This window comes from Schistocerca americana, chromosome 2 (assembly GCF_021461395.2).
Source record: "Schistocerca americana isolate TAMUIC-IGC-003095 chromosome 2, iqSchAmer2.1, whole genome shotgun sequence".
Lineage (NCBI taxonomy): Eukaryota > Metazoa > Arthropoda > Insecta > Orthoptera > Acrididae > Schistocerca > Schistocerca americana.
Window position 1 is genome coordinate 844,699,514 of NC_060120.1, and position 25,539 is coordinate 844,725,052.

General features: G+C 39.3%; 1 protein-coding gene across 1 annotated transcript in view; it reads right to left on the reverse strand.

Moving 5' to 3' along the window:
* Positions 1–22,088: 22,088 nt before the first annotated feature.
* The window catches only part of LOC124595618, a 60,917-nt gene continuing 57,466 nt past the window's right edge, over positions 22,089–25,539 (reverse strand). The window contains exon 13 of the mRNA XM_047134438.1: positions 22,089–24,080. Within this exon, the coding sequence (XP_046990394.1) occupies positions 23,665–24,080 (416 nt within the window). The 3' untranslated portion in view covers positions 22,089–23,664. The remainder of the gene's footprint in view (positions 24,081–25,539) is intronic.

The following is a 25,539-nucleotide window of genomic DNA, read 5'->3' on the forward strand; positions in this document are numbered from 1 at the left end:
AATGACAATGGCATCCTCATAAAAGACCAACTGGAAATTGTAAATATTTTTAATGAATATTTTTCTTCCGTAGGGGAAGCCATAAATGACAAACATAAAAACATGCACTGCAGTTTTAAAGGTAATACATGTGACCATAGTATATATCTAGCACCCACAAACTGCGCAGAAATAATGGGCATCATTAGCTCTCTAAAACCCTCTAATTCAGCTGGGCATGATGGCCTAAATATTAATGTTTTAAAAGCCTGTAGCCAAAATGTCTCTGTACCTCTGTCTGTAGCAGTCAACAATATAGTAGAATCAGGCACCTTTCCAGACAGACTAAAAATAGCACAGGTAACCCCCATTTTTAAGGAAGGTGACAACAACAAAATAGAAAACTACAGATCAGTCTCAATCCTTCCTGTCTTTTCCAAAATAGTTGAGGAAGTTATATACAACAGGATTATAAACTTTCTTAACAAACACAACCTGATGTTTGAAAATCAAAATGGATTCCTAAAAGGTAAATCAACTAGCACTGCAGCTGCTCAATTAATTGAAGAGGTGTTAGGGGGTATCGAAAGCAAGGAAGATGTGGCAGGTGTATACCTAGACCTGAAAAAAGCTTTTGATTGTGTGAATGTTGACATCCTATTACACAAGCTATGGAACATGGGCATAACAGGTGCTGCTTATGACCTAATAAAGTGTTATATGAGCAATAGAAAACAGTTTGTTCAGCTTAAAATGGAAAGTGGTGTCTACAAATCAGAGATCACTTGCATAAAATATGACGTGCCCCAGGGCTCGGTATTGGGCCTACTTCTGTTCTTGATCTACGTAAATGATATTAAATACTGCACTATAAATTCCAAAATTGTTCTGTATTCTGATCACACGTCCATTGTGTGTAAAAAGGTATCATGTAATGAACTAGAGGCTGAGTGTAATAATGTGACAAAAGCAATTGTTCAGTTTTTAATGAAAGCCACTTAAATGTAAGCACCAGTAAAACACGTTTGATGGAGTTCAACAAAAGTAGTTTGAATAATGAAATTAAATTATACATTGAAAACGAATTGGTAAAGAAAGAGTCTAGTGTAAAATTCTTTGGCGTAACAATCCAAAGTAACCTGAAATAGGACACACATATTGACTCCCTAGCAACTAAGTTGTCAAAAAGTATATTTGAAATCAGTACTATTAGCAAGTTCTGTAAAGACACTGTAGCCCTAAAGACTGCATACCATGCTCTTTTCTCCTCTCACTTGAACTACAGTATTGAAATTTGGGGAGCAACAACCAAAGATAATCTACACAAGCTACTCATTCTTTAAAAAAAAGGGGTGTGAGAATAATCTGTGGAGCAAAATATAGGGAATCTTATCACAACTTGTTTCCAAAAACAGAGGTGTTAACTGTTATAAATACATACATTCTAAAAGCCATATTGCTTGTGAAAGGACTGCATCCAAACACTTGTTTGGATTTCCACCAGTACAATACTAGAAATAAAGAAAGATTTTACATTGGCAGCCACAGAACAGCACTTTACGGAAAGGGGCCTCAGTATGCAGGTATAAAGTTAGCTAATGCACTGCCTAGAGCAGTCATGGCTCTTCCTACAATTAAACTGAAACTTGAGCTTAAGAAATTTTTAGTAAAACACCCGTTCTACACATTAGAAGAGTACCATACTTATATGAAGAACAACAAATGCTTTGTGAAATTATGTGAATAGAAATCAGTTAACATCTCATTGTAATTTTTTTGTGAATTAATGACGTATTCAGAAGAATGTGTCTTGTGTATTGTACAACTTTATTGTATAACTTTAATCATTACTGTTTCTTTGTACATGTGCAGTGTACCATTCAATGTTGAATAAAGCTATTATTATTATTATTATCATTTTATATCACACGATTTGCTGTCAAATGTATAGTTCGGCTTTAGAAGTCGTTTAACAACTGAAAATTCTATATTCTCTTTTCTCTGTGAGGTACTGGATGGGTTAAACAAAAGGTTTTGAATGCTTGGCATATTTTTTGATTTAACTAAGGCATTTGATTGTGTTGATCACAAAATATTGCTCCAGAAGTTGGACCATTATGGAAAACGGGGAGTAGCTCACAATTGGTTCACCTCTTACTTTAGCAACAGGCAGCAAAAGGTCATTATTCACAATGTTGATAACAGCTGTGATGTGGGGTCTGAGTGGGGTACTGTCAAGTGGGGGGGGGGGGGGGGGGGTGCCCCAGGGATCAGTGTTGGGGCTACTCCTCTTCCTTATTTATATAAATGATATGCCCTCTAGTATTATAGGTAACTCTAAAATATTTCTGTTTGCTGATGACACTAGTTTGGTCGTAATGGAAGTTGTGTGCAACATTGGCTAGGTTTCAGATAGTGCAGTTCATGACCTAAGTTCACAGTTTGTAGAAAATAAACTAAAGCTAAATCACAGTAAGACTCAGTTTTTACAGTTTCTAACACACAATTCAACAAAATCTGATGTTTTAATATCACAGAATGGGCATATGATTAGTGAAACTGAAGAGTTCAAATTTCTAGGTGTTGAGCTAGATCGTAAACTGTCATGGAAATCCCATGTTCAGGTTCTTGTTCAAAGACTTAATACTGCCGTTTTTACTATTCGAACAGTATCAGAAGTGAGTGATCGTTTGACATGAAAATTAGTCTACTTTGCTTATTTTCATTCGCTTATGTCATATGGTATTATATTTTGGGATAACTCTTCCCATTTTAAAAGGGTATTTTTGGCTCAGAAATGGGCAGTTCAGGCAATAAGTGGAGTGAGTTCACAAACCTCTTGTTGACCTCTGTTCACGAGTCTGGGTATTTTGACAATGGTCTCTCAGTATGAATATTTTATTGTCATTTCTTGTTACCAATATTAGTTTATTCCAAAGAATAAGCAGCTTTCACTCGGTTAATACTCAGCAGAAATCAAACCTGCATTTGGATCGGACTTCCTTAACTCTTGTGCAAAAAGGTGTGCCGTATACTGCTGCATCCATTTTCAATAAGCTGCCACTTGAATTCAAAAATCTTAGCAGTAATCCATGCACTTCAAAATCAAAACTCAAGAGTTTCCTCATGGGTCACTCATTCTATTCTGTCAAGGAATTCCTTTAAAAATTAAGCTGATTCTTATTATATTGCTGATAGCATTTACTTAAACTTATGGACTGACTTTTTTCAGGTTCATGAACATTTATTTTTATCTGTTATTACTTTTATGTTGTAATTTCATGTACTGACACAGTCCATGGCCTTGGAGATTTGCTCCTCAATTTGGTCCTATGGAAAAAAAAAATAAATAAATTGTATAGCAAGGCCCTCTCATGACCGTTAGTGCCCTCCCATAGCATTTGCAATCCCCAGTTCCTATGTGATTACTAATCTTTGTTGTATGCCCAATGTGCCATGCCAGTTTGTAAACATTTTTTGAAACACCCTTTATTTTTGTGTTGCATATATGAACTAAAATTATTTTTAGACTGCAAATAGGCAAATAGGGCAGTAAATAAACAATTTCTGGGATAGCACAGATTTTAGTGCATGAAATACAGAAAGAATGAGGTGCCATTATGCAGAGAATACTTCAACCAATTGGGAGAGGGGGAGGGGGAGGCACGACTGTCTGATGTTACCACCAATGCCATTTTCAATGACAGTCAATGAGGAACCAGTAACACAGTGTTGCTGAATGTAAATACTGCAATGAAAGCCCTGGAAGTACGAGTGGCTTAATGTGAAAGTTATGAGGAGGAGCATTGAGCTGGATTTCGACAGCAGTAGTGACTGTGTGGAGATAATTTGGAGTTATTGACAATATTATGGAAAGGATAGATTGATACTCACCATACAGTGGAGATGATGAGTCACAGACAGAGACAGGGAACCAAGAGACAAATGAACAAGGAAGCTCGTGGTCAAAAGGCCTTCTTCTGAATCAGATGACATACACACACACATTCATGCAAATGGAGCAGGGGAAGCAGTCTGCGTGGTGGGGGTAAGGAGGAGGCTGGTGCAGGGATGTGGAGGGAAGGGGTGGGGACTGGAAAAGGAGAGAAGAAAAAAGACTGGATGTGTTGATGGAATAAAGGGCTGTGTAGTCGTGGCGTGGGAACAGGGAAGGGGATAGGTGGGTGAAGGAAGGTTGAGGCTAGGAGAATTACAGGAACGTAGGATATATTGTGGGTAGAGTTCCCACCTACCTAATTCAGAAAAGTTGTTGTTGGTAGGAAAAATCCAGATGGCACAGGCTGTGAAGCAGTCACTGAAATTAAGAATGTTGTACTGGGCAGTATGCCCAGCAACTGGGTGGCCCAACTGTTTCTTGCCCACAGTTTGTTATTCATGCAGACAGACAGTTTGTTGGTTGTCATGCCCATGTAGAACACAGCGCATTGGTTGCAGTTTAGCTCGTAGATCACATGACTGGTTTCACTGGTAGCCCTGTCTTTGATGGGATAGGTGATACTTGTGACTGGACTGGAGTAGATGGTGGGAGGAGGGTGTATGGGAACGGACTTGCAACTAGGTCTATTACAGGCATCTGAGTCATGAGGCAAGGGGATGGGAGCAGGGGTTGTGCAGGGATGGAGGAGAATATGGTGTAGGTTCAGTGGGAGGCAGAACACTACTGTGGGAGAGGTCCATCCCTACACAACCCCTGCTCTCATCTCCTTGCCTCATAGCTCAGATCCCTGATGCAAGACATGTCCCTTACATCCTCCCACCACCATCTTCTCCAGTCTGATCACAACCATCACCTATACCAAAGGCAGGGCTACCTGTGAAACCAGTCATGTGATCTACAAGCTAAGCTGCAACCACTGTGCTGCATTCTATGGGGATATCAGATCCAGCAAGCTGCCTGTCCACATGAATGACCACCGACAAACTATGCGCAATAAACAGCTGGACTACCCAGCTTCTGAGCGTGCTGCGCAACACAATGTTCATTTCAAAGCCTGTGCCATCTGGATCCTTCCTACCACTCCCAGATTTTCTGAATTAGGAAGGTGGAAACTCTTCCTACAATATGTCCTACATTCCTGTGATCCTCCTGGCCTCAACTTTTGTTAGTCACTGTCCATCGTTCACCAATCCCCTTCCCTGTTCCCCACTCCAGCACTACGCAGCCTTTTATTCCAACAAATCCTTTTCCACTCCCCACCTCCTTCCCTCCACATAACTTCCCAGCACCTAGCTGCCTATCCTCTCTCCACAATGTCCCTGTATGCTCCCACAAGCAGTACTTTACCATCCCCTACCACTGCCCTGCTATCCCTCCCCCTGACCCTCTCTGCACCAGCCTCCTCCTCGCCCCCACCAAACAGACTGCTTCTCCCAACTTGTACTGTTGTTCACAGTCTGGCCTCAGCAATCAGAGACAGTGGTCATGTGTGTGTTAGTTGTGTTTGCATGAATGTGTGTGTATGTCACCTAATTCAGAAGAAGGCCTGTTGGCCAAAAGCTTACTTGTTCATCAGTCTTTTTGTTGTGCCTGTCTGTCACTCAACATCTCCACAATATGGTGAGTAGCAGTATCCTTCTCATAAAACTGTTATTATTACATCCTAGACTTTTCATTCATTAATTTGAAAGTAAAGTGTTATTTGAATATGAATGACTGTTTGCCAAAGTGAGCTACAAGCCAAAAAATAGCCTTCTGACAAGGTGTGTTTGAAGACAGGGAGAAAGTCACAAAAATTAAAAGTGAACCTTATGATGGTAATGAGTTTACATCAGGTTTGGATTCAACTTTATATAATGAAGTAGATGACAGTCAGGTAGTGGATGAAATGAAGAGGGCTTCACCTATTAATTATTGTAAAGTGAAAGAGAAAAACATTTCCAAGTTGATGGAACAAATTAACATCAGGCAAGAACCTGTGATGAAAATCACAAAGTGCAAGAAAAGTCAGGAAATGAGGAAATTAGTTACTATTGGTGCAGGCCATCAAGGAAATGAATGAAAATAATGGAATTGTTGCACCAATACCACAATCAGACATCCACTGAGTGGTGACAGGTGGCCTTTACAGATGTATCAAGTTGTATGCTCCATCAGACTGAAAGCAAACACCCTGCAATGACTATCAGAAGTGTCTAGGTTGAAGGAGGTAGTGTTATGGTCTTGGGAATGTCTTTGTGTCATTCGCCGTTTGATCTCATCATTCTGGAAGGTGCAATGGATCAACACAAGTATGCCTCTATCCTTGAGGACCATGTCCACCCCTGCATGCAGTTTGTTTCTCTGGGTCACAATTGTATCGACCAGCAGAACAATGTAATATGACACACAGCTCACAGCATGTGTGCATGGTTCAAAGAGTACCAAAGTGAGTTTACCATACTCCCCTGGTCACTAAACTTGCCAGATTTAAATACAATCAAGAATGTGTGGGACCACCTTGATCAGGCTGTTGGCACCATGGATCCTCAACTGAGAAACCTGATGCAGCTGCCCACAACATTACAGCTGACTTATCAACACATCCTTGTCGGTACCTTTCAACACCTCACTGACTCTCTTCCTGCATGCCCATGCTGCAAAAGGTATTTAATCAGGCTTTTGATAGGCCAGCATAGTTGCATATAGTAATGCTTCTGGAATAAAGAAAACATTCATATCTGTGTGTTGCTTCAGACCTCAGTTTAGAATAATGTGTTGGCATCAAATGAGGTAATGATTCCAGTAACTGGAAAGTGGAGTTTTGCCTATAATATTATGGTTGGTTACTGTGGCTGTCATTCCTTAAAGTCACTTTTTGTACTTTAAGCAAAGCATGCATTTATTTGTTATATGATGAGGTATGTAGCATTAAGGAAGTGACAGTATAATGAAGTATAATGGAATAAATGAAGTATAGCCAATAGAGAAATAATAATCATAATTAATAAGAAACATTATGTGACATGGTGCTAGTTAGGGAACCTAACTTTACAGTAGCTTAATTTTTGTGAATGCATTCCTCTAGATAACTAGGTTGATAAAGTAAACAGGCTTCAGTAAATGATATAAGATTAATGAGATACAAACAAATATGGTTTTTTCCTATGGTGAAGCATATGGGATAACTGAAGCAACATTTAGTATTAGGAAGATAACTTATGGCAATACTGAAGAAAAATGTTCTTAAATACTAATACACTGATAAAGTATTGACTATATATGGCTGTGTGTTTGGTGTTTCATTCTATGCAAATTTGGTCTTTACAGTTTTGATGCTGATTATCTCAAATAATGATGTGCTAGAGAAAAATGTTTTGCTACTCAATCAATTGTATTTGAATGTCCTGACAAAATTTAACATTAGTAAAATGGTACTTCTGGGAAATGCTAAATAACATTTGGAAAATTTTTTTGTAATTTGACTTTGGTAAAGTGAGTATTTTGAATAAATGTACACAGTAGTATTAAACAGCTTCCATCCCCTTAGTTTAATCTGATTATTAATGATGTTATGTAATGCTAATGTAAGGAAATATGAGATACTCTTATTCCTTTATTTTAAATGTTTTTCCTGTTTCTCATTATAAAATAAGGGTAACTGTGTGTATCTAATATGTAACAACTGCCTGATTATATCAGGAACATTTTATTACAAGTATAACTGAAATATGTATATATTTGCCAATGTATGTTATTGTGTGTGTATTTTTCTTGTAATCGTTTGCTGAGCACTACAGTGAGTACGGACATTGGAAATGATAACACTGCCTAGACTGTGGCAGACTGTGCATATAAGTGCATACCAGAAATCTAACTACTCTATCAGGGAAGTCAGTGGGTTGCACAAGTATATTGATCAAGGATCCAAATACACTCCTGGAAATGGAAAAAAGAACACATTGACACCGGTGTGTCAGACCCACCATACTTGCTCCGGACACTGCGAGAGGGCTGTACAAGCAATGATCACACGCACGGCACAGCGGACACACCAGGAACCGCGGTGTTGGCCGTCGAATGGCGCTAGCTGCGCAGCATTTGTGCACCGCCGCCGTCAGTGTCAGCCAGTTTGCCGTGGCATACGGAGCTCCATCGCAGTCTTTAACACTGGTAGCATGCCGCGACAGCGTGGACGTGAACCGTATGTGCAGTTGACGGACTTTGAGCGAGGGCGTATAGTGGGCATGCGGGAGGCCGGGTGGACGTACCGCCGAATTGCTCAACACGTGGGGCGTGAGGTCTCCACAGTACATCGATGTTGTCGCCAGTGGTCGGCGGAAGGTGCACGTGCCCATCGACCTGGGACCGGACCGCAGCGACGCACGGATGCACGCCAAGACCGTAGGATCCTACGCAATGCCGTAGGGGACCGCACTTCCCAGCAAATTAGGGACACTGTTGCTCCTGGGGTATTGGCGAGGACCATTCGTAACCGTCTCAATGAAGCTGGGCTACGGTCCCGCACACCGTTAGGCCGTCTTCCGCTCACGCCCCAACATCGTGCAGCCCGCCTCCAGTGGTGTCGCGACAGGCGTGAATGGAGGGACGAATGGAGACGTGTCGTCTTCAGCGATGAGAATCGCTTCTGCCTTGGTGCCAATGATGGTCGTATGCGTGTTTGGCGTCGTGCCACAATCAGGACTGCATACGACCGAGGCACACAGGGCCAACACCCGGCATCATGGTGTGGGGAGCGATCTCCTACACTGGCCGTACACCACTGGTGATCGTCGAGGGGACACTGAATAGTGCATGGTACATCCAAACCGTCATCGAACCCATCGTTCTACCATTCCTAGACCGGCAAGGGAACTTGCTGTTCCAACAGGACAATGCACGTCCGCATGTATCCCGTGCCACCCAACGTGCTCTAGAAGGTGTAAGTCAACTACCCTGGCCAGCAAGATCTCCGGATCTGTCCCCCATTGAGCATGTTTGGGACTGGATGAAGCCTGTGGTTCTGTCAGTGTGATCATGTGATGTATCTGACCCCAGGAATGTGTCAATAAAGTTTCCCCTTCCTGGGACAATGAATTCACGGTGTTCTTATTTCAATTTCCAGGAGTGTACATTCATACAAGACACAGCCAGGAGAATAATGGAACAGGTTTACAACTGCTTCGCCACCAACAGTTTATCCCTTAACTCACAAACACTTGTCTTAAAAATTCCTAAAAAATAAAAATGATTTACAGCTACCAGAAGTAGAGATCAATGGGGACACACTGGACAAAGTCCCATGTGTGAAGATTAGATTAGACTTACTTTCATTCCATTTGATCCGTAGTGAGGAGGTCCTCCAGGATGTGGAACATGTCAGAAAAACAATAATACATGACAAATATTTACAACTAAAACAAACAAGCTAATGTACCATCCACAGGTCCCAAGTGGAATGGTCATCATTTTTTAATGAACACTATATGAAAGAGTCATTTTACAAACACTAATGCACTGAATTCAAAATAAAAAAGTTTTTTTATTTACTTATAAGGTAATAAACGTGTAATACAACTACTATAATACTTATTTACAATGAACACATTACTGCACTGAAATTAGACACACACAAATCAGTTGGTTTTACTGAGAAATTCATCAATGGAGTAGAAGGAGTTGGCCACCAATAAATCCTTTAGGCTTCTCTTAAACTGAATTTCATTGGTTGTTAAGCTTTTTATGGCTGCTGGCAAGTTATTGAAAATGTGTGTTCCTGAATAATGCACACCTTTTTGTACAAGACTAAGTGGCTTTAAATCCTTGTGAAGATTATTCCTATTTCTAGAATTGATTCCATGAATTGAGCTGTTGGTATGAAAAAGTGATATATTTTTAATGACAAATTTCATTAAGGAATAAATATATTGGGAAGCGGTAGTTAGTATCCCTAGTTCCCTAAACAGGCTTCTGCAGGATGTTCTTGAATTCACACCACATATAACTCTTACTGCACGTTTTTGTGCCCAGACAACTTTAGCTTGGCATGATGAATTATCCCAAAAAATAATCCCATATGACATTATGGAATGAAAGTAAGCATAGTATGCCAGCTTTTTCATTTTTACGTCCCCTATGTCTGACACAATTCGCATTGCAAATAGAGATTTGTTAAGACACTTCAGCAGTTCTGTGGTGTGCTCCTCCCAGTTGAATTTATTATCAAGCTGTAATCCCAAGAATTTAATACTGTCCACTTCTACTATCTGCTTGTCATCATATGTTAGGCATATACTCGTGGGACACCCCTTACAAGTTCTAAACGGCATGTAGTGTGTTTTTTCAAAGTTTACTGACAAAGAATTGGCTAGGAACCAGTGATTAATGTCCACAAATATTTTATTAGCTGATGTTTCTAAGACTACACTTGATTTTCTATTTATTGCAATGTTTGTATCATTGGCAAACAAAACGAACATCTGGTAATGTTACTGATGAAAGGTCATTGATATATACAAGAAAAAAGTAAGGGCCCCAAAATGGAACCTTGTGGGACCCCACATGTAATTAGTTCCCAGTTGGATGATGCCTGATAGCTTGATACATGTCTCTTTCCTAATAACACCATTTGTTTCCTGCCAGAGATATAAGATTTGAACCATTTTGCAGCATTTCCTGTTACACTATAATATTCTAATTTATTTAAAAGGATATTGTGATTTACACAGTCAAATGCCTTTGACAGATCACAAAATATACCTGTTGCTGCAATTTTTTGTCTAATGACTTAAGCACATTTTCACTGTAAGTGTAGATAGCCTTCTCAATATCAGAACCCTTTAGAAATCCAAACTGTGACTTTGACAGTATGTTATTTGAGATAAGGTGGTTATAAAGCCGATTGTACATTACTTTTTCTAAAATTTTTGAGAATGCTGGCAACAGTGAAACTGGATGGAAATTTGATGCTATTTCTTTATCTCCCTTCTTAAACAGTGGTTTAACTTCAGCATATTTCAGCCATTCGGGAAATATTCCACTGATAAATGACTGGTTACACAGATAGCTTAATATGTTACTTAGCTCAGAATCACATTCTTTAATTAACTTTATTGATATTTCATCATACCCACTAGATGTTATTGATTTTAAAGATTTTATGATGGACATTATTCCTGCTGGGGTAGTGAGGGTCAAATTCATATTATGGAAGTTACTTGAAATGTCTGGTCTGAGGTATCCCATAGCAGCATCTACCAAACCTGACAACCCAATCTCTTCAGTAACAGTTATAAAATGTTTGTTAAAAAGTTCTGCAACGCTATACACATCTGTCACCAATGTGGCATTTACTCTTAATGCTATTTGTTCCTCTTCATGTCTGGTTCTACCGGTCTCCTTCACTATATCCTATATTGTCTTTATTTTGTTATCTGATATGAGTATCTTTTCCTTGTAATATATTTGCTTTGATGTCCGTATTATGGTCTTTAATATTTTGCAGTATTTCTTGTAATGTGCTATAGCATCAACATAGGAACTGTTTCAGATTGACAGATACAGTTTTCTTTTTGTTTTACAAGATACCCCTATTCCCTGAGTAATCCATGGCTTGTTTGTAGGCTTTGCTCTAACCTTGGTAAGTTTTGGGGGAAAACAGTGTTCGAATAAGGTAAGCACTTTATTAGCAAAAGTGTTATATTTTTCATTCATGCCATGAGCACTGTAAACATCAGTCCAGTGAATGTCTCTGAGGAGTGTTATAAAATAATCAATTTTTGGCTTATTGATTACCCTCTTGAGCTCAGATTTAACAGATTTTATATCCTGTTCAGTATTAACATTTAACCGAAGCAACTGCATGTCATGGTCTGAGAAGCCATTGAATATTGGTTTTGTAATATAATTTTGTTCATTGGACTTTTCTATAAAGATATTATCAATGGCTGTTTGTGAGCCATTGGCTACCCTAGTGGCGAACTTTACAGTGGAAATTAAGTTGAATGATAGTGTTACTAACTCAAATAAGTTCTTATTGGGAAAGTCTTTAAGGAAATCTACACTGAAATCACCAGCAACCACTATTTCTTTGTTTTTGGTTCCTGAATATCCAAATGCATAATAAACTGAGGTGGCACCAGCCTGTGGATAAATTACGCTAAAAGCAGAGTTCTACCTGCTTTGCACACAGATATCTCTCCCACTGTGTTTGTTGAGTTGTGGTTCAAGGTTTGTTTATTAAGTGCAACACACTGGTTATGCAGAACACAAGTACAACACTAGAAATCAAGGTCAGGTGTAGTCAACTAGGAGCTGTAGGTGAGAATTCAGGTAGCACAGTAATCCTTGCAAAGCCTAAGTCCCTCACAGTGGTGATTACAATTATAAAAGCTGGATCACGGAGTCTGAGGATTGAATGGTGAGGGTATGCAAGTGACAGTAGGCATGTTCACATGCTTATTTTGGGATGGAAGAAGCCGATTGGCACCATGTGGCACTGGAAGACTTGTCCTTGGCTTGTAGCACTGTTCGTGATGTAATCATGGTGATTTTCACACAGCTGGCGGTGGGCCCACACAAACTTGATCACACGTATCAAGATCTGATTCACTGGATACAGCAATGTTGACCTCTAAAAGACTGCTACCATACTTTCACTTTATTTTTTCTTGTGGCATAATCTTCTCTGGGGCATACAGAAGTGTGCATTAAGAATATTGTGTGGAGTTAATAGCTGAACATCTTGCGGAAGCCTCTTCAGGGATCTAGGAATTCTTATATTTACATGCCAGTTGAAATGCTCTCTAAGGACATTTGAGGCTAATAGAAAGAGTGAATTTAGAAATTTAGAATGAACTCAGCAATTTGTAACCACAATACTAGAAGTAGAAATAATGTCCATACAGACTGTGCATCCCAATCTAGAGGTCAGAATAAGTTTCATATTCTGGTGTAAAAGACTCAGACAGGTAGCCAGTGGGCATCGGGCAGGAAACAGAACATCCTCAAATATTTAAAAACAAAGTAAAAGGATGCCTCATTAGACACTCCCACAATTTATCAGAATATTTTGACTCAAGAGTGTAAATTCTTTGTACCTCTACTTTTTGTATTAGATAGATCATCATTTTGCCAGTACATAGACAGCTGATCGTGGTGTGTGTAAAGTTACATAAATGCTTCATTTTACTTAACAGCACCTCTGTAGAACAGGGGAAGGAGCAGCGGCTGAACAAAGTACTTGATTTTATAACATACGTATATAAAGTAATCTACAAGTAAATTATCAGTTTGAGGAAATTGTGCTAGTCATAATTTGTCAGTATACTTTACAGAAGTAGCCAACAGTCATGGCTTCTCCCCATTAATGTATAACTTGACTTGTTACAGATTTTTGAATGTTCTCCTTCATGTTGGGATTTGCAGAATACAATGTGTGATGAATGAATGGATGAATGAATGAATGCTTCTGCATGGTGTTCAGTTATCAACTTCACACAGTATTGCTCCATGCTTAATATTACCTGCCATGATGTAGCAGCTCTAGACACTGGCTGGTACCTTCAGTGTCACCAGTTTGATTCAAGCCTCCTCCAGTTATTTATATTTTATGATTTTTAACTTCTGAAATGTTCTGAAACCTACTTATTTTTAGATTTTACTAGAACATCATATATAAATAGGGGCGCACTCTCCACTGAGGCACGCAATTCACCTCCCATATGTAATTCGTGTTTACTGAGTAAACATTCTTTCAGTATGAAGAGTTATTTCTTGTTAGTGAGCTGGCTCTCATAACTGGTACTTGATTCCAGATTCTTTGTTGTAGTTTCGTGGAGATGCCAGATATCTCAGTTATCAATATCTCCATGGCTTCAACAAATCTGCATGATAACTATCACTTTCACAGGCAGGAAACCACATACAAACAGTACATTCCTCTAATTGTACAGGTTGTCAAGTTACCAATGGCTACTGTAATACTTTGCAGCCCAATGCTCTGTACAAAATGGGTCCAGTTAAGCCACATGCAGTTATCATGAGACTTTTCTGAAAGCCATAGAAGGCAGACTGATATGATTCTCAAGTGTTGTTTTTCACTCTGAAAGAAGTATCCCTTTTAAAGACTGAGGGATACTGACAAGTTGACTGAGAGCTTAAAGACCTCCCCATTATGAACAAATGGGCCTGTTGTTAAGCTGCAGCCTCCTTCACAGCTAAGTGAATACCAAGTAACACTTAAAAATGTTCTCAGTGGGCTTTTCAAGAAAATCCAAAATGTAAGCCATTATGAATCCAGCAATCAGCAGTTGTGAGTACTGCAGTGGGAGATAGTGTGAGAAAATTCTTCACAGCCAAGTGAATACCAAGTAACACTTAGAAATGTTCTCAGTGGACTTTTCAAGAAAATCCAAAATGTAAACCATTATGAATCTAGCAATCAGCAGTTGCGAGTACTGCAGTGGGAGATAGTGTGAGAAAGCCATCTAAGTTCTCACAATCTGCATTAACCATTGCCCAGAGACTTATCAAAGCAACACATTCCGATCCAAGCTGCCAGAAATGGCGGTTATGTGTGCATGACGTGTGCTTACTTGTATGAATGTGTGTGTGTGTGTGTGTGTGTGTGTGTGTGTTTTCCTCTCTTCTGGAAAAGGCTTTGGCTGAAAGCAAACTTGTAGCAGTTCTTTTCATTGTGCCTGCCTGAAACTCAATATGGCATCTTTGTGGGGAGCAGCAATCTGCCCTTTTCTTATATTGTTGATATTCCAACCTAGAGCTTCCATTGTTTAATGCAACAAATAGTCAAAGAAGAGATACGAGGGTTTATGATATTCTGGAGACAACTAACATCAGCAGTTGCAATTTTATTTTCAAACGCCACAGTGAGATTTAGAAGCAACAGCCATTTTCAAGTGGCTTTGAGCCTAGTGTTGTGGAGGTTCACAGACAGACTCTGAAACCAGTCACGGTGTTTGAAAATAAAATAGTTGCTGGAGCTGTTATTGTTTTCAGCTTGTGGCCCCTGTTCCAGATGCTGGACAAAAATTTATGACATCTTTTAATACTGAATGAAGATGGTTGGAAGCAGCAGCATTGAATCTTGAACCCAGCCAGGAGGAAGTAGCATTGCCAATTTAAGAAGAAGTATGTTGATCATTTGTACCAATCTCTACAGGTCAGAACAAATGGACAAACAGAACAGAACCTGCTGGACTTAATGCAGCAGTCATCAGATGGAGCCAACGTACTCAGTGAGACAGATACAACTGGCCTCCCCACAAGTTTTATCACTGCACAGACAGATGGGCATTTGGAGAATAGAGGATAACACACCATGCTGTTTCCACTGCAGGCACTTTGATTGTCATATGCTACTGGAAAGAAAGAAGAAGTGTTTGACTAGTACTTTGCTACAATAAGTCAAACAACAGAACAATTCAGTACATAACAGGCAACTGCAGGTGACTAGAGCTGAATAGTGGTACAAAGCCCATCACTGTGCCACAGTCAGTACAAGATGGAATGCAAAATTTTCAGGACTGGTGCTGCCACCTGGAAAGTAGGAGTAGTAGATCTTTGCACCGCTTGGTGACGAGAGCTGCGTATCTGATGAGTCAGTGTGCAGAGTGGCATTCTGCTGGGAGGATGTGTTGCGTATTCACGGTGATTTCTGTAATACTCTGTGTATGGAGTGTGGCGATTTTACGATGGATCAGAAGGCACAGCGTGTTGAAGTGTGCACGGACCTTCATCACACCGCTTCTGATTATCCACCTCTGGTTCGACACTCTAGAGAGGATTCAAGAAGCACCGCTGGTGGTGATAAACACCCTCAAAGAACATGACTTCCAGAGAATGTTTGACCAGTGGCAGAAGTGCTGGGACTGGTGTGTACGTGTGGATGGGAACTATTTCAAGAGTGATTAGTCCAAAGGTAAGGTTTTCAACAGATGGCAGCACCAGTTTCGAAAATTTTGGATAGCACCTTGTATTTATCTACTGCTCACTGCATTTGTTTTCTGTCACCAGACTCCAGTCTCTTAGCTGCTGAATCGACAGAAACAAACAAGGTGACCATCAGGGGAAGTCTGCTGCAGATGAAGCTCCTCAATAGACATTACTTGCCACGGTGTTCCAAGATGTTGGGAAATCACATTGATGTCGTCATTGACAACCATCCTGTCCACGCACTAGTCAAATGTGGGGCATCATTTTCTGTTACATCAGATGCTTATCACCACCAAAGACATTGTGCTGATGGTTGAAAAATAGTTCCTCTGTATGACTGTCTATTGTTGAAGAAACATTTGCCATGCATCAGCAAGACAGGTTCTAGTCAAGTGCGAAAGAGTTCTCAGCCACACAAGAGAATCTATAGGTCAGCAATGATGATACCATCAGAAGTAAACAAGGAGAACTCTGGGACACCAGTTTCTATAAACACCTGCAACTTATCATTAGGGATATGTATGTAGGATCAGCCAAACCAGTCCAGGAATATCGAATCAGTGACACTGATAGAGAATCATGCTACACTTCCATTACCAACTATATATCAGATAATTCTACTATCCAGCCACCAATACGCCTCATCTTGACTGAGTAACAATGCCTGAGAATGTCGACCACTGTGCATACATTTTTGGGCAGATTTAGGTCCATAGTGGAGGTGGAGCATACCAGATGACTGAATGTGAAACATCATATCATGGGAGTCAACCCCCCTCAGCCTAAGCTCATATAGGTGTGTCTCCAGTTCCACAGCACATATTCAGAAGGAAGTGGACATTACGTTGCATCATTCAGCAGTCAAAGAGTTTTTGGCCCTATCCTGGGGTCCTTATGTAGAAGAAAAATGGCTTACATTATTTTTGTGTAGATTACTGGCAACTGAACAAAATCATCAAAAAGGATGTACATCTCATTACCACAAACTGATGAAACCTTGGACTGTCTGATGGGAATGAATCATTTCTCTACTATGAGTGTACATACTGGCTACCAGCAGATCGAAGCTGACTGGGAAGAGATTGATTCAACAGTTCCGTTTTCCACTGTTTGATCTGTGTAATTTTCCAGACACCTTTGAATCCATGATAGACAACTTACGTTGACATCTGAAATGAATGATGTCTTTCCTATGTAGATTACGTTATTTTCTTCTCAAAGACATTTGAAGAGCATCAACATCAATTAACAGATACGCTGAAGTGTTTCTGTGGCACAAGTCTTCACCTGAATCTGAGAAAGTGCCTCTTTGTCACCCAAGAAATAAAATTCTTTTGGCATCTAGTTAACAGAAATGAAGTCCAGGCTGATCCAGAAATTCCTGATGTGAAACGTTTTCTCAGAAAGCATTTTTTTCCTCTGTTACATTCATTTCACGTAGCTTTTCATTCATATCAACTCGTGCACGATGTTTAAGCAGTAATCTCTGCCTTACACATTATCCTGTCTTCCACTTTAAGCTCTCAGGTTTTGAAATGTCGTCCAGTGCTGTCCCCAACAATCAGTCTCTCTTTCTCATCCCGTCCAGTAAGTCTCCCCTGACCTGCAGTTCTGGATGACTTTCCCAAAATCTACCACTTTTTCTAGACCTCTCCAGTCCTTCCCTTCACCCCTCTTCCTTCCCCCTTCAACCAATCTGCCTGAAGAAGGAGAAAGCTTATCTAATTGTTATCTTTTATATGTGTGTTCTGCCGCCATTTGGTGAGCAGATTTTTTTAGATCCAGTTACCTCAGTTTGTCAAAAAATGCTGATTGTTTTCATTGAATACCTTAAAAGTGACACCTTATTGGCCATAGAAGGGGGGGGGGGGGGGGGGGGGGTTACTGAAAATGAAGAGTGACTAGATGAATCTCTTGCACGGTGGTCAAAAGATACTGAAATCCCTTCAAGCTCTGTATTTAGTGTCAGTCCATATGTCTCCCATCTGCAGAAAAACTAATCATTGTCCAGTCAGATGCATGCAGATCAATCACAGAGTGTGAAAAGATACCATGGCGGGCACTTCTGAAATCAATCATCCACAAAAGTATGATAAGCCAACAAGGAGATTTATGGCGAGGGCAAACAATTCTCAAAAACATCATCCTTACAAGGATAGTGTGTTCTTAATCAGCCATTAAAGTGTTAACTTATCCCATCAGCCACCTTACCAAGAGTCCTCTAAAAGTACGTACACACTGCAAGATCACGTCTGCAGCTAGCCTCTGTGCTGAGATGGATGTGCTGCCACAACCAGTGGAAACTCACAGTGATGTACCTGGTATACATGTCCTCTGTATCTGTTCAGTGTTCCCCCACAGAGAAACTAGGCCACCCTTCAACTAAAATGTCTATGGAATGAGACGACATTCTACTGGATACCAAGACGTGGGATTCACATGAAACAAATTAGCACAATGTCTACAATGGTACAGGGTGCTGACCTCCATACAGTCATGAGGTCATAAATCTGTTGGTAGAGCAGCAGTTGAAGACCATGTATAATATGCTAAAGCCAGTGAAACTTCCTATATGGGAGCATACATCTCCAGATCAGCTATTACCCTATATTGCATGGATTTCTACTCTGGGAGCAAGACTCTGTAGATGTTCAGGGCTTGTGGCATATGAACATCGGCATGCTGCACATTCGATGGGTGTAGCCATTTTGAATGTGATGGCAGCTCATGGTTTTTGTGCAGGCTCCTCATATATTCTGTGTGACAACATGAAGTGTCACACCTCTCAGTTCCTCTTTTAATTTTCCACTCCTGCTTGTTCACATATTGTTTCCTTCCTTCTTTTCTGTAGTCTTGCTTCCTCCGGTACTGTCTCTTTTAATCCCAATGTCTTCCCTAGTGGAAAAATGCACACCCCTGAAGTTCCATCCAAGCACTGTCCTTACCATTTTCCTTTCCACACTAGCCACTGAGCCAAGATGGCTTCTTGTCTCAGCAAGCACTGTGTGTGTGTGTGTGTGTGTGTGTGTGTGTGTGTGTGTGTGAGCACACTATTCAGTTGCTCCAGGTGCCCACCAGAGGTCACCGGTCATGGTCCAGCACCTTAATTGCCTGCAGCCAATTGCTAGCAGCCCCGATGGGCAATTGCTCTACACTCCATTCACCGAAACAAGAGACGTACTGTAAACACAGCAAGGCACGTGACCACAGCGCTGCCGTCGAGGGGTGTACGAGGCAGGGGTGTCAGAAATTAAAAAATGAAAGTCGTGTTTCTTACAATTTGGCACCGAACATGATAGAGAAATATTTAAGCTTTCAGGAAAAGCTGTTTTCTCGCGTTACTCTATATTTATCACGCCATATCTCCCTAACTGTGTGTCGCACAGCAAAATAATTTTATAATTGCCTTCAGTACTGTATGCTGATGATGTCTGCAAATTTTCTGCCCAACAGAGTCAGTAATAGTGAGGTAATAAATTAAAATCTCACGTCTGATGCGGAACTTTTACCAAATCATCATCCGAAATATAGTAAGCGACAAACTTTTCCCCTTTAAATTTTTTTGTGGGGGTGTAAGCGAGAAAAGTTTCAGAAAGGTTTGAATTTAATTTTGTAGTTTGTTCGAATACGATGGGTGCAACCATTTGTCCTTTATGAGCGATGCATTGTGCGGTTCGCAGGCGCGGCGCTCAGTCAGTGTGGCCGTCTCAGTTGCAGGTGTGAGCTCGTTAGTGGGTGTTGTACAGCGGCGATTTCAGGATATCTTAAGTTTTAAGTTCATCTGTAAAGATGCTTGAAAGACAAGTTGTTGATTATTAGAGTAAGTATATGTTTTTGTAGTCACGCTGAGCATTCACTGTTTACGTGCGCATCCAATAGCATCGCATGGTGTCTTATTTTATATATTCACTTATTTCATTAGCATCACATACAGCTGTCCTCATTGTCATCCACGAATTCAGCGAGTGAGGTCGACACGTGTCAGTTCTGAGTCCACCAAAGAAGCAAACAAAGAAGAAATCATTAAGTTCTTCTGAGAAGCACATGGTGCTTAATGTGTATAAAACGGAACTGTTACATCCAGAGCAGTCGATGAGTGACATTGTTTCGAAAACAGCTGCAGCTACAGGTGTTGAACGTTCTTCAGTGTATCGTGTGATAAGTGAGTACAAGGCCACACACTCTTTGAAGTCTCCCAATAAAGGAAAGTTACAACAGTAACTTTCTGAAAGTGTTGATGACTTCGACAGAAATGCAATACGAAGGAAAGCACACGGATATTTTTTTCATAACGAATTGCCAACAAATGACAAAGTGCTTACAGTCGTGAACGAAGATGCAGATCTGGGCAATTTTCGGAGAACTACATTTTATAAGTTATTGATAGAAATGAATTTCAAATATGTCCGGCGTGGGCGCGATAGCATGCTAATAGACAGGGATGACATCATTTTATGGAGGCGGCGTTATCATCAAACCATTAAACGGTTGAGAGATGAAGGCAGGTCCATTTACTATTTGGACGAGATGTGGGCGAACGCAGAACATACCCAAAAGTTACGTCTGGGTAGATGACACTATAAATTCCTCAAAACAAGCATTTCTGTCCAGATTATCCACCAGAAGCAAGGGCCCATCAGGTAAAGGGAAACGTCTGATTATCGCACACATTGGCAGGAAAGCAGGGTTCGTTGAAGGGTGTTTGTGGACTTTTGAATCCAAGGAAAGTGGAGATTATCATAAGGAAAGTGGAGATCATCATGAGGAGATGTGCGCCGAAACCTTAAAGCAGTGGTTTCGAGACATTCTTCCTCGGATTCACGAAAATGCAGTTATTGTTCTTGATAACGCACTGTACCATTCCGTAGAAAAGAAAAAGTTCCCAATGCGAATTCCAATAAGCACGAAATATCAGAGTGGCTAAAATCTAAAAACTTCGATTTCGAAGACAGTATGTTGAAGAAAGAACTTCTAGATATAGTTAAAAATCACAGAACAGTGCACAACGAATACGCAATAGATGAAATGGCGAAGAATGCAGGGAAAACTGTTCTCAGAATTCCTCCGTTCCAATGTGAATTAAACACCATCGAGTTAGTGTCGGCCAGATTCAGAGGCTATGTTGCAGTGAAAGGCAAAACATACAAAATGCCGAAAGTTAAACTACTGCTAGAAGAAGCAGTAAGAACAGTGACTGCAGAGGATTGGAACAAGTGCGTCCTCCATGTCGTAGAAAAAGTGGAAACTCAAATGTGGAAATTAGACTGCATTATAGAGGAAAGAGAGGAGCGGTTTGTTATAAACCTCAATGAAAACAGTTCAAGTTCGACACAGTGAACCATGTTTCATCCTTTATCATTATTATTAATGGTATTGTTATTAAAATTAACAATTAATTGTGTTTGAATGGAGCATTTTGTTAGCAACCTGAATGAAAATAAATCTGCTTCGACAGAATGAACTCAGTTTAACATTATTTTAACATTATTGTTAAATTTATTTCGTACATTGTTGCCCAGGTTTGTCATGGTCCGCTGTGACAGCTTTGCAGCCAGCCGAACGGCGCCAGCTGCAAAGCATGGGCCAAGGATTTTCCACACCCCTACGTATCACGTGAACACCGAATGCTTTCTCTGGAAACGAGCGTAGTCGCTCACGTGACACTGTTTATGTTTCGTCCCAGCTCTCAGTGAATAGACTTTATATATTGTTGTGCATTGTCTCCGGCCGCCAGCCTGTAAATGTCACTAAATAGTCTTTACCTGTCACTTCACTGTATTGTTCCGCTTCTGTTTACACTGTCATACCATGACCTAATAAATCTGTAGAGTTCTTGTAACCATCTCTTTTACTGAGTCCTGAGTCACAACACTAATAATGGACAAGGAAATAAAGTACATGTACCCATCACACTGGTTCTGTGTCATTTGTCTTGCTTCAAGGAAACTGACCAAGACCATATTGTTGCAATTATGATGAATTTTTTCTGAAACACAGATTAGAATTTTTCAATATTTAAAACCATAAGGGTCATAAAAACACATTTTTTCCTTGAAAAAAGAAGGAGATTGAAATGAATTAATTTTTTCTTTCAAGTGTGTTGTATTACCATGTATGTCATGGACTTCTCAAGAGTTGCAGAAAATGATAAAATGACGGCAATGTATTATTTGCCACATTTTACTGTGAAGTATGGTCAAAATGTAGGAGACATTGAATCTCAAGTCTGCAAAACTTTTATTCAAAATTCTTTGGACACTTAATGGATTTTAGATACTAAAGTGAAATTGGATACTGTTATAATCAGAACATCACTGTTTGTATTATCTCTCTTCATTTCCAGGAAAAGTGATAAGCGTACAATGTATTCTGTAAAAGAAATCTCTTTGCACAGAGAGATAGAAACAGATCCAGTAACCTTTAGCATCTCTGGTTTACTATAAGTAACAGAAATCCATATATAAAATACATTCCTTTAATAAAATACTATGAAAAATGACATGTTATATAATTCCCACTACAGTACAAACTACCATCTTCACAAGCTTCTGACAAACACACAATCACAGTAATTCCTAATCTGGAACAAAAAATAACAAGGAGATATACCATCATGATGTACATAAAAAAGCATTGCACTCCCCCTTCAACTTCATCACAGATGACTCCTTCGTATCTTTTGAAGTAATTAATTAATGCTAGAGTACAGTATACACAACAGCAATAGTTTCAAGGCTTAAAACACATTTAAACATTTTATGTTATGAAATAATGCACCAATGACTTTGCTTGTTAAGCACTATCTCACTATTCTTCCAATGATAATAATTGAAATATTTTACACATAGAAAATGGACTGTGAAGATGTCACCACCTTTTCACATTTGAAATGAATGCTATTATCTCACATAAAACAGCTCTTTCCTAAAATAATTACAAAGACAAATATGATTAAGATCACAAACTCGATCAGCTTTCTCTTTTTTAAACATTTTCTATGATGATAATGTATACAATACTATTCTAAGCGTGACTTTTTATTGTTTACAACGTCCATATTTATTATTATGTTCCCTGAGATGACTTCACATAAAATTACTTTTTACATTTACATCAATTAAATTTTCGATAGAAATGCTACTGAAACATGTACAACAACCATTACATACTTATTCTATGTAACTACTCACACAAGCTTTCATAACATTCACATTAATTAAAACTTTTGATACTCATTTTAAGTACACAAACAATATAAATTCCTTACAGCAGTGAACATAATGTCACATTCACTTCTATTGCACCAAGGTACTTTCACAGAGGACCAGGTTACCATTTATAGAAGATTTTTTAAGGTTTTCTTTTTTCCACACAAAACTATATAACTCTTTTTTTTTCATAGCACCAAAGCATAGAACGTCATGTACACTTTACATAAAATCAAACTGCTTTACAATACAATAAATAATTTATACGTCTATTTGATATAAAATAATTTTCAATTTCTCTGACATAATCTTTATAATAAATAGGCCTGTACAAGTTCTTAGAATAAATATACTACAAAAAATGAAAGTGCGAAAGACCATGACCATTCTGGACAATGCAGTCAAACCAAAATTATAAAGCTCACCATCACAACAATCCTCTTTGAAAGTAATTGCACATTTCATTGATTCCCTAAGCAGACTTAAAGAGTTCAATTTTTGAAGGTAAAAATACAGTGCTATCCCAGTCACACAACTCTCGTTCTAGAGGAACACTTAAATGTCACATTCACCGGCTTCCTCCTGGTGTCACCTAATAAACACCTTCTCAACACCGAGTAACTGCCGCACCCTATCATTGTACTTCACTAGGGCCACCTTTGATGACCTCACATTAAATTTTTCACCACCTCCCACCAGCTGACAGCACTTTGCTTGTTCTAGGAAGTCAGCCATTTTGAATTCACGCAACAAAGCACGAGCAGGTGAGGGTTTTGTAGGATCAGGACTCAACTGTCTAAGAAGTGTGTCTCTCGACTTTATGCGCAGAACAGCAGCCAGATCTTGCAGTAAAACCCAGCGCTCCAACGCAGGTTCCCCGTGCAATCTGTACAATGCAGGTAGGACCTGCTCACTGACTTCAAATTCAATCTCTGCTTCATCCTCTGAACAAGGGTCGAAGGTAGGCACGTCCTCCAATGGATCATAGCCCGCATGTAGGGGATCTACAAAACAAAAGTTTTCACAGTGGAAAAGAAGCATATAAAATAATATGAATCATACTGCCTAATTCATTATTTGTTTGAATAAAATAAGAAAATCTGAAACAAATGACATTGTCATGTAAATGACAAGAACAATGGAAGATCTCAGGTGGAATATATATGGATAAGAAAAAAATTTCCCAGATTTCCCAGTTAATTTTTTCCAGGTGAAAATGCACTTATTCCATACCACAGGTTAAAGTACATTTTTTCATTGTTAAGTGACAATATACTTTTCCTCAGAACTGTAAAAAGTATCAATCCTTAGAATGGTAAAGATTTTACACACCGGTGTAGAACTTTCTGGCACTCCCAGCAAAAACAACACAGTTTGGAGTGTAGAACTTTCTGGCACTCCCAGCAAAAACAACACAGTTTGGAAAGATATTTAATGTGCGGCAACATGTACACTGCATATTTTGATATTACAAAAGTATAAATACTGATTCACCAATAAAGCACAGTACTTTCCAAAAACAGAACACCAAAATATATTCTTGCTTTGATAAATATGACTACTAGATGATATTTTTCATCAAGAAAATTTAAACTTTCACATGTAATACTGGTCATCAAAATATTTTTGCTGTTTTTCTGAGTGTGTGTGGTTAAGCAGGATCATAAGAGCACAGCTTAAATTGCAGCAGCTGAACATTTCTGACAAACATGATTGTAAATTTCACTGCTGTGCACTGAACACTTCATGGGTTACCAGGCTGAACATATATTCCATCGAGCACTTAAGACTGTTCCATAGCAAAGCCAATTATGTATGAAATTGTTCAAGAACTCCCATTTTGCTATTGCTGTTGCATAATTTGTAATCTTTGAAAGAACTAAATATGAGAAAGTAACCTTGAAGATTGGTCTTTTTTAGCATGTGTTACCCTTTAAGATACATCAAATATGAGTGTACTAGTAAAATTTTAAATGCATAAGTGGTTGGTCATCTCAGCCTGAAATTTCTCTAAGTGACTGGTCCTCAAAGTGTTAAGTTTTGAAAGAGTCAAACAACCCACGATTTAAGAAATTCATTGCACATTCTCACACGTAACATAATTTATTTTGTGTACCAGGAAATTCACTAAGTAACGCTTCTCAAACCAGCATTCACAATATTTTCCCATGACCTGTTAGAAGCATAAGACGGTTGTGATGACACACTCACCGAAAGCACTTTGCTGTTACAAAGTACTGCATAATCTTTGTCTTAAAGTCTTTGACACGTTTTTCTGTTGGCAGACACTTGTATGTGTACTGTGTTTTGTATTGTAAACACTGCATTTTCTTTAAACTAAAGTTTTATTTTTGTGTTATTCTCTAGTTTATGGTTTATTGTTCAAGTTTATGGTTTATTGTTGCAGTATTATTTTACAGTAGGGGGCTCAAGTCAAATTCTTTCACAGAAATTTAACTGAAA